This window comes from Salvelinus sp. IW2-2015, linkage group LG10 (assembly GCF_002910315.2).
Source record: "Salvelinus sp. IW2-2015 linkage group LG10, ASM291031v2, whole genome shotgun sequence".
NCBI lineage: Eukaryota > Metazoa > Chordata > Actinopteri > Salmoniformes > Salmonidae > Salvelinus > Salvelinus sp. IW2-2015.
The window spans coordinates 2,268,795-2,279,931 of record NC_036850.1 but is presented as its reverse complement, the minus strand read 5'-3'; the positions used below and the strand labels follow the sequence as shown (position 1 = coordinate 2,279,931).

At 38.8% G+C, this 11,137-nt stretch overlaps 1 protein-coding gene across 1 annotated transcript; it reads right to left on the bottom strand.

Annotated features, from left to right (window-relative positions):
* Positions 1-3,162: 3,162 nt before the first annotated feature.
* On the bottom strand, positions 3,163-10,815 carry LOC111969172 (4-galactosyl-N-acetylglucosaminide 3-alpha-L-fucosyltransferase 9). Its single transcript, XM_023995109.3, has 3 exons — positions 10,381-10,815; positions 6,322-6,523; positions 3,163-5,210 (listed from the first exon to the last, which is right to left on the bottom strand). Exon 3 carries the CDS (start codon positions 5,200-5,202, stop codon positions 4,114-4,116), a length of 1,089 nt encoding a protein of 362 aa, XP_023850877.1. The 5' UTR covers positions 5,203-5,210; positions 6,322-6,523; positions 10,381-10,815; the 3' UTR covers positions 3,163-4,113.
* Between the last annotated feature and the right edge of the window lie 322 nt (positions 10,816-11,137).

Genomic DNA, 11,137 nt, shown 5'->3' with positions numbered 1-11,137 from the left:
GCAAGGCAATGCCAGTGGCTGAGCTGAAGGCAAGCTTTTTATTAGCTAAAATCTTTGGCAGTGGCTGTAAAAAAAAAAAATGGTTTGCTGACCCTAATAGGCTATGTGCTGCTGTTTTTTAGACTAGCAAGATAGGTATTATTACCTACCTCAMTGAATGAATCAACTAGCTAGCTGTTGTTGTCAAAGCAGAGTTGGCCTACTCACCGGACACTACTCACTTTGTGCATTCATAGCTGGTGCGAATTAGTGTTAGCAATTTGTTATCAAAGCTTAGCTAGTCCATTAGTAGCTAGCTAACTTAGTGTGAGTATAAATACAGTCCAACKAAGGTTAGCCTAGATATTACAGCTGCCCACAATATTATCTATGGTAGGTAGACTGATTGACTTAGCTATGGTCTGTGCAGCTCTCCCTTGACTGGCGGCAGGCTATAATGCAACGCTAGCGCTGGTCTGATTCAGTATTTGGAACTAGGCTATGTCCCGGCAGTATCAACCAATCACAGCCTGGAAATGTGGGAGAAAAAAAATTCCATTCAATCAAGACTGTTGAACTGCTTTTTAAAATCTTTCTACGTTATTTAATTAAATGGTWGAGCTGTGGGGTGTTTTTAAAAAGAAAGTTACAGAATTCCGCTCGTCGACATGTCAGTGGACTAGTTTTGAGGACGGGACACATCATTACGAACGTCGGTCGTGTGCAGTAGATCTTTTGGGTGTCAACGAAAGTTGACGCTTCYACATGAAGAATCGTTTGGAAAGAAAATGACGGCCGATGTTCTGCGGTCAGAGGCTATAGGGCMGCTGCCCGCTGCACACGGACGACATGCTTTATSTTGTGTCCTTGTCCCTTACACCACCTTATTAAAATAGCCTTTCAATTTCAAGTTATACACATAGACTGATTGTTTTTTTTATTGTCTATATAACAAATATTTATAATCATCCTCTTTACACTAATGGTCCCACTCACAGTAAATACAACAAAATGAWAACAACCTGAAAGTTTAGTATTTTCACCAGGTAGAAACGAATCTTGCATAAAATATATTTTGAAAGTCTTACATAAGTTTTGCGTTAAGATTCAACAGCAACTCTTTAGGTGACTTTCTTTGAAGGTGACATATATAACCGAATTGAATTGGTTAAACAAAGGTTTTGATTCAATCTGTATAGCGGAATATCCCCGGTATAGGGCGATTCAAATTTAAAGGCAATGTTCCCGTGTTTGCGGAGACTGCATTCACGGCAAACGCTGCATATGTCGGCTCATTCGGAAAATTACCTTTAAATTTCAATCGCTCTATACCGCGGCTCCTCCGCYATACGGACTGAATCGAGCTTGAAACCACCACCTGCACCATTGCATTGGTACCTTTTTCGGTGGCGCAGCTAGTTAAATGTGCTTCAAGAGGGCGAGCACGTGTGTTTGCGAGGCAGAGGTCCAAGGMTATGGTCTCGGTGTGTGCTGGAGCAGGTGGAAGTGGCACAGCGAGGCAAGCACAGGGATGTTCGTTACTGATACAGAAAGCATTCACAACAACATAATAACACAAATTCATAACACATCCACGAAGGTGTAAGTGACATTTATAAAGACCTTCATAGTGTATTCATTCATAAAGCATCTACAGTAGTAGAGATACAAAAATGTCCTTAACTTTTAAATTCACCTTRTCAAACATGTATTAGTGTTACCTTAATTAACATTGATTTCATGTTACATGTGTTTTCCAACCATATAGCCAGATACTATAAATATCTGATGCATTTTTAGAACATGTAATCAACAGTTATGTTTGATTTAAATAAAGGTTACATTTAAAAAAGAAATGTTTTAAATGTAGTCTACAGAAGTTATATTGCCCATTCGGTTGACCGTTCAGTCTGTAAATCTGTGGTTCATATCTTTGAGGGTCATTGTGACAAATCTTCATACAATCTATAGATTGTGTGAATCTATCTGGCGATACATTTTGGAAATTAATTTAAAAGTAAACTAAAAGCATCAATGATAACACAACATGCATAGTGATAAACAAAATGGAAATAGTAAAAAAGAAACAGTATTTCAGAACCAATAAAGTAACTTAAGGGAAGATAGTTTTTTTGTTGTTCTTCCCAAAATCTGTTGCTCCATAGGACTTTTATTTTCACATTTAAACTATTCCATAACGTCACTAATGACAAATAATATTACTGTATGCTTATTGAATGCACTCTTAAGGTCTTTATGATGTTACTGATTTCATGGATGTGTTATGAATAGTTTATATATGCTGATACGAATGCTTCACGTATTCAACCTTCAAAGAAAGTGTTCCTACACTGTATTTGAACTGTAGCTACAACATACCAGCATCATAATATTGTCGTAAACATGACATACTGACAGGTATTATTAACATAGGTTTGTCACTTACTCATCAAGGCTAAAATGGTTAGCTGTAGTGTAGGTAACCTGGCATTGTGTCATAAACAGACGTGTAAAAAAAACTCCTGATGTTTATTTTGGTGAATTATGACATAATTATGTAGTGTATCTGCAGTCACAGTGAAGTGATCATTACACCGCTTTATATCCTAGCACCTAATCTTACCCTAATTCCAATTGGCACATTCACYTCTTATCTCTCCACTGCTGCTGTGCATCATSCAGGTGGGTGTTACACATTGCAGGTGGATGAGGTCAGAGAGCTTTTACTGGAAATGTGAAGTGCTTAGACTTGATGAAAGTGCTAAATGGTGCTAAATGTAAGAGGCCAATATCATAGAGAAAAATGTKATGAAGGGTTAATGGCTGGTAGGATAATGTTATGACAATATTATACTCATGAAATTATGAATATTTTACTTCATTAAGGTAGTGTTACCCTTTAGGAAAAACTGTCATGACATTTCTCATGGTTATGACACATTTATGTAGTCTTGACAGGTGTCAACAGCTAGCAATTGCAAGTGACATTAACTGTTGTCATAACACTTGTTATAACTATTTCAGAAATGTTCATGTTATATTATGACTCTTATTACGTACAGTTCAAATAAAGTGTTACCGATTCAACCATCGTGCTGAGAGCTGTTTAGATGCATTGTTCAGTGGAGAAAATGTAGACAAAATTGGCATTTTCACAGCATGGAATGAAAACTGAGCTCGGGGCATTTTAAAGAACCTCAATGCATTTAATGTGATAATGCCCACTAAGAAACCACTATTAYCATAATAAGTTCACATTTCTCCCCTGACACACTTTGTCAGTATTTTTTTGTTATCTTTCCTGCTTTCTACAATGTYTTACTGTACATACATGATCAAAGATGAYTGTCCATTTGTTTTGCAAATGCAACCTTGCAAAAATAAATTGAGGGTGATTTCTCAAAAACACACACATATACAATATACAGTAGATAACAAAACTGAACTACTTTTACATTTGAAGTTCAGTAAACACTGCATAGATGACTGTATCACGAATTTTAGATGGTATTGTATCATACAATGTCTCAATTCAATAAATAGTACATAAATATTTTAATTGAAACAACTATTTCTTCAATTATTTATTGTATATTTTTTTTCATTATTATTTTATTTAACCTTGGGAGCCCATTGAGACCAGTGACTCATTTTCAATAGTGCCCTGAGGACAACAAATTCAACATGAACATTCCACAGAAAAGAAAAAAAAGAATACTGGTTACAATTACAAAAACTACAATTTCAACACCACAATGTTGTGAATACTGCCAGATGAAAGATGTGGCATGTCAGCTTGATTCCCACCTTATGGGGTGGGAAACAGTTACAGTACATCATAAAAAAAACAGATAGCAGCAAATGTGGTCACGTTCAGACATTAAATATAAAAGTGTTATTTTATAAAACAAATATTAAAAGCATTGCAAATGACTACAACATAAATACAAATACATGATTGAATGAAAATGRAATAGGCAAAGTAAGGCTGAGCAAATCTGGCTGGTAACAAAATAAAAAAATGGAATGGCTAATTTGGGCCCCTGTAACCACTGAGAAAAACAAGCATTGTCCATGACTGAAAATATTTTTCAAGCAATGCCTCCAACAGCAAAACAACAATTTCTTGGGCCTTCAAGGCGTTCCACCCCAATACCATTTATCGAGGTTATTGAATGCCTTGTACTCTTTGTGCCTTCTGAGATAATCACAAGCGAGGCATGTGTGTTCGGCCCAGAAGTATGCCTTTTTCACCTTAAAGTGCCGTCGCCACTCAAAGTACCTGAGGTACATTTCCTCATTTTTGTCCAAGAGCAGGAGATAGTCAGCCAACTCTTTGGGAGAGGTGAAGTCATCCACATGGATAAAAGCATCCCCCTGGACAAAGTTCTCATAGTTCTGTCTTGGCGGGCCTAAAACCACAGGCACCGTCCCTACAGAGAGTGGGTTATACAGTTTCTCTGTGATGTAGTCTTTGTGAATTGAGTTCTCAAATGCCAAGTAGAATTTACAACTGGCGATGGTAGGAAAGTAGTCTTGATCCGCAATGTACTCCCCAAAGGCTTGTCCATAAGCGCGAACCTCAATGTGTTTGTATAGCTCGTTGTAGTACTTCACTCGCACATGATCCGGGTTCCAGTTGCTGACAATCCAGCAGATCAATTTGCTTTTGCTCGGAGGCACGAAATCCTCGTCCCCTTGGGCCGTCACGATCGACCCATAAGGCACTTCGATATCAGCATCCTGGCGATAGTTCAGAGTTAAATTGAACAGGTTTTCGATACCGGGCAGCTGAGAGGAGTGAGATGGTGACTCTAGGTTCATCCATATCCACTTTTGGAAGGAGGGACGCTGAAGGGGGGGCAGGTTGGAGAGATCAGTACAGATATCCCTGTGATGTATGACGACCCCATCTGACTTATTATATAGGTTCCGATCTGCTGTGATGAAACAGCCCTCAATGTTGAACAGAGAGCTGCAGACACCCAGGTCATAGGTCTGTCCAAAGGGCCAGAGCCAGACGAGTACAGTGGTCAGGTTTTTGTCACTCTTGGCGGAGAAGAGGTTTTTAACTCGGATTGTGGATGCTGTTGACTCTACAGGACCTGATAGCCAGCTAGTGGACGGTTTAAAGTACATCAAAAACAGAGTCACAAAACAGCCCAGTAGGAAGGTGCCAAGTAGAAGGGGTCGTAGAATTCTGTGGAAAGGTGCAGATGGCATACTCTGTCCTATAAAAGATACGTAAAAAACAACAACATTAAAATCAATAAATCTGTGAATTCCTTATTTAATCAGAATTACTCTTTCCAGTGAATAAGAGGAAGAGAGGAATGATGACAAAAGTTTGAGATTGTTTGTAAGTGTCTGTCCTTGCCTGATACAGTATGAGAGGGCCAACAACGTTAAATAATGGCTTTTACGTTCAATGAACTGTTTGGCAAACATTTTTGTTGTGGCTCGTGCAGTGTGAGAAGTGTGTTGAGGCGATTTGTGAACGAGCACACTAGATTAGCCCGCCCGGATTGCAGAGTAGGAGAGAGATTCAACTAGGGACCGATAGAATGGCTCCAAATGTGAATCTTCGCTGGSCAAGGTAAATCCAGTGTGCCTTTCGACAACCTGCAATAACCAATGGATATAAACAAACTATGGTGCAAAAGGTCTATGAAAGTCTGCTCTGCTGTGAACCGAGTATGGTGATGATTTATAATATCTTCTCAGATGATCGTGAGGAGCGGCGGTCTTACATACCTCAAGTCCAAACTTCTCTGTCAAAGTGGAGAGACCACGTCCACAAATACTACWAACTGCCCTCTTTCTTAACTTGCACTTTCTTAACTTGCAGTGTGGCTTGAATAAAGACAGCAAGACGTGGAAGCTTTTTAAAGTATAGTGCTTCCCACTGGGCAAAACTTGGTTGCATTAACGTTGTATCCACGCCATTTCATTACAAAAATGTAATCTGATGACGTTYAATCAACATGAGAAACTGATTGGATTTACAAAAAGTAATCAACGTAAGGGAATTTAGTCTTTTTCACCCAACTTTTAACCTAAATCCAATGACATGGTGAAATGTTTGGTTGATTTCACATTGAATTCYCATTAGTTGACATCTCAACCAAATGTTAATCAACATTAGACATTGAACTGACTACTGTGCCCAGTGGGTTGGGCTAGTTTGCGATTGGTAAAAAAGCATTGTCTCTCCCTGGCAGTCTTATAATTCTAATTTGCAGTGAGAAGTACATATATAAAAGGTAATGTAACATTGAATCTGCATTAAATCATTTTACTATTAGTTCAAAAGTATCAAAGAAAAAAATAACTATTCCACACCTGGTAGATTTGACTTTGTGCTGAAATCCAGGCAAGGAAAAAAGTCATGTAATTCTGAAGGGGCAGGTTCTACATTGGCTCAGTAGTAGTGTTTGAAGTAGTGTTTGAATGAGGTGTTGCTGCACACAGTTGGAATAAGGTCCTTAGTCATCTAGTGATTTTGGTCTGATGTTGAGTTCCCAGGTCATCTCATTGATGTATCCTTAAGAAAAAGAAAACAAGTGAGGTTACAATAGTTTGTTAAAAGGGAGTATCCGAAGGCACCCTAACTGTTTCAGTTTTAACCATGTTTTGAGGCTATACAGTGTTTGTTTACAATCACATTGTTTACAAACAGAGTAAAACAAGCTTATATTTTGGTTTCTGATGAGGTATGACAGTTGAACTAAGCTGATGAGGCATGTATACATTATATGTTCTTCAAGAATCAATGGGTAGATCATTAATTTATAAGTACAAAAATGGATGTATCAACTAAGTATCCTAGCTTTAAAGGGGCAATGTGTGTTGCTACAAATACAAGCGTGTTTTTGTAGCAATCGCAGATTGCCCATTTAAAGTGCAAATATTTAATTCCTACATCCATTTTTGGACTTATATATTATATATAATATATATTAATTGATTCATAAAGAATATATAACTTATATATGCCTCATCAGCTTAGTTCAACTGTCATTCCCCATCAGAACCTAAAATATAAGCTTGTTTACACCAATGTTTGAAAACAATGTAAATGTAAAAAAACACTGTAAAGCCTCAAAACATGGTTAAAACTGAAACAGTTACAGTGCCTTCGGAAAATATTCAGACCCCTTGACTTTTTCCACATTTTGTTAGGTAACAGCCTTATTCTAAAATATATTACATTGTTTTTTTCCCTCGTCAATCTAAGCACAATACCCCATAATGACAAAGCAAAAACTGTTTTTACTCAGTACTTTGTTGAAGAACCTTTGSCAACGATTACAGCCTCGAGTCTTCTTCGCACAACTGTATTTGGGGAGATTCTCCCATTCTTCTCTGCAGATCCTCTCAAGCTCTGTCAGGTTGGATGGGTAGCGTTCCTGCACAGCTATTTTCAGGTCTCTCCAGAGATGTTCCATCGGGTTCAAGTCCGGGCTCTGGCTCGGCCCCTCAAGGACATTCAGAGACTTGTCCCGAAGCCACTCCTGTGTTGTCTTGGCTGTGTGCTTAGGGTTGTTGTCCTGTTGGAAGGTAGGTCCTGAGTGCACAGGTCCTGAGTGCTCTGGAGCAGATTTTCATCAAGGAACTCTCTGAACTTTCCTCCATTCATCTTTGCCTCGATCCTGACTAGTCTCCCAGTTCCTGCCACTGAAAGACATCCCAACAGCATGATGCTGCCACCACCARGCTTCACCATAGGGATGGTGCCAGGTGTCCTCCAGACGTGACACTTGGCAGTTCAATCTTGGTTTCATCAGACCAGAGAATCATGTTTCTCATGGTCTGAGAGTCTTTAGGTGCCTTTTGGCAAACTCCAAGCGGGCTGTCATGTGCCTTTTACTAAGGAGTGGCTTCCGTCTGGCCACACTACCATAAAGGCCTGATTGGTGGAGTGCTGCAGAGATGGTTTTCCTTCTGGAAGGTTCTCCCATCTCCACAGAGGAACTCTAGAGCTCTGCCAGAGTAACCATCAGGTTCTTGGTCACCTCCCTGACCAAGGCCTTTCTACACCGATTGCTCAGTTTGGGCAGGCGGCCAGCTCTAGGAAGAGTCTTGATGGTTCCAAACTTCTTCCATTTAAGAATGATGAAGTCCTTCATTGCTGCAGACATTTTTTGGTACCCTTCCCCAGATCTGTGCCTCGACACAATCCTTTCTCGGAGATCAACGGACAATTCCTTCCACCTCACGGCTTGGTTTTTGCTCTCACATGAACTGTCAACTGTGAGACCTTATATAGACAGGTGTGTGCCTTTCCAAATCATATACAACCAATTMAATTTACCACAGGTGGACTCCAATCAAGTTGTAGAAACATCTCAAGGATGATCAATGGAAACAGGAAGCACCTGTGCTCAATTTCACATCTCACAGCAAAGAAGGGTCTGAATACTTATGTAAATAAGCTATTTCTGATTTTCATTTTTAATACATTTGCAAACATTTCTACATACCTGTTTTCACTTTGTCATTATGGGGTATTGTGTGTAGATTGCTGAATATTGTTTTTATTCAATCCATTTTAGAATAAGGCTGTAACGTAACAAAATGTGGAACAAGTAAATGGGTTTTCATCAAAACAGAGGCGGGGTATCTGCTTTGCTAAGGATTCTAGCTTTAAAAAGACAATATCAACAAATCAGGGTAGACTTGCACCACTGGAATAACTTGGTGATACTACTTTACATGTTTGACTGGCCTGATACTGAACTTGATTCATCTGTGTTAACCTATTGAGTTAAAGCCTATAGGCCCTAGGTATACGTTCTGGGAGCTAACACAATTCTTCAGGTCTTAGGCAAGAATGRTCATCACACATGCATACTGGTTGTTCAATTAAGCACCTACTCCTCCACTACACATTAATTGAATCACTGTCAGAAAAATACAGTATTCCATGTGACAAATATCCATGTGACATGTCACACACATCAATTGCATGCATATGAGAATGCTGCCATCTTAAGGCGGAGTGAACACATAATGTTCCAAGCTCTTGTAAATTGAACACACACCTGTGACCTGCATGTTACATAAGATAATAAATAAGCAAGTCAAATAATGTCTGTGTAGAATTAGACTACTCTTTTCATGTATTCCATATTTTCTTGAAACAGTTATAAAGAAATGATTCTAGTTAAACCAGTAACTTTCCAATTTCCAGAGTCTTTCACAATTTTCTAGCGTATTGCCTTATGGCGGCACTATTTTTCTATACAGACAGGCATTTGTGACTGAGCAGTGGTTAAGAGAGCTATGTTCATCAGCCATTAATGGACTAGGGTAGACAAATGCACCTCATTTTAAAGGCTTACAGTATCAATGCATTTTCATGTGCACCAAATCCTCTTACATGACAGGAATCCACTTTCTGTAAGTATTAGAGTGATACATTGTGCTTAAAAGGTTGAAATGTATTAAGTTGGATTTAAGGGGAAGCTATAGTATGCAAAATAGGACTGAATTCCAATGATAATGATGAAGGGTGAATGGAAGCAGACAACTAAACTGTGAGGGTGAGACATTTTAGAATAATAGTTCTTCATTCACAGGTGGCATAGTTAGGTTTCCATGGTGATCAAAACTAAAGTCAAAGAAATCWATTATATAGAGAAATTGCTAAGGCTCATTGCGCTTATTTTCATTTGGTAAATGTATAAGTTTATGCAGGGATCAAATTGTTTTTTCAAACTAGTATGACAACTGGGGGGGTGGGGGTGCAGTGGTCTTGTGTAGGCTATTGGCTTTATCTGAGGGCGGAATAAAACAGGTCCATTTGCAGATTGGCTATTATAATAATTTTCCTGCATTTCTCGTTTGGTTTGGCTACACTGGCGAAAGGTTGAAACGAGCAGTATCCATAGTAAGAATTAATTTTCAGCCGGTGCAACTGAAGGTCATTTAAAAACCAGTTGTAGCCTAAACACACTTGCAATGAGTGTCATTCCTCATTAAGCAGCATTGTCGTTGGTGTCTTTAAAATAAAATCTATTGGTAAAAAATGTAGCCTTATATTATTGTAGCCCTATTCCCTCTGGTTAACAAACGCCCTTTTACGCACCAACAGAGCTTCAAATCATGTGGGCCATATATAAGCATCTTTGAGAACACTGACAGGCGTGTAAACATAGGCTACTCCTTATCGTCATTCATAGGGGGCAAATCATCGAAGACAAATGCCTATAACGTCAATGACCTTAATACAAATGTGTATTTTTTTTAAATGCAAAAATGGTGACTTGAATGATGAGATATACGCATTTCCTTCAGATTCTTCTTGATGTTTTATTTATAATTAGCTAGCACATCTTGGCTTGCGAAACGAGGTACCACTGCTTTGACACGGTGCGGAGAAAAATCAATTTTACTCACCATCTCGACAAGCGTGTATTAAAATATGCATATCTTCCATTGCTTTTCCGGGTCGTTCCCTCATATATACAGTCCTACATGCCGAAAACGTTAAGGATGCAAATAAATATTTGCGCTGATGGCAATATTTGCAGGAATTGGCCAGGATTCATAGGAGCCGAAACCCATAACGTTTCCGCGAACTTGCAATGTAGGGAGGCTATATAAAATCCCCCTCCCATGCGACCTAACCGAGTAGGTTACCAGAATTCGAAAATGACTGTTATTCTCAATTCACTAAATTTGAGCAAATGCATCGTTTCGTTAAATATAAGGACGGCCATGTAAGGCATGTGATGCGATGTGGAATAATTCCTCACTGGCTGCCCATGCGCTACCTTCCTTGCCCCTATTTACCGACAATGCAGATATAGGCTGAAAGTGTATTCGTGAAACCGAATGTAGGTAGCCTAGCAGAGATTCTATCAGTGGGCATGCGTTCAAAAAATTGCATTATTGAATAAATGTAATGTGTATCTTACGTTCCCCATCTTTCAATTGGGAATGCATGTGCAATATTGACGCTGCTCATACAATTATTTGTTCGCAGGTGACGTGGTTTTCCAAGTAAATTATTAAAATGACATGTAGCCTACAACATAGGCATAACCTGTATGTAAACCCATACTCATTAAATTGACAAGATTCGTGATCAATTAAAGTTTACTTGATAGGGGATTATTCAAATAGACTATCTAAATTGTTCAGAGATACAGTA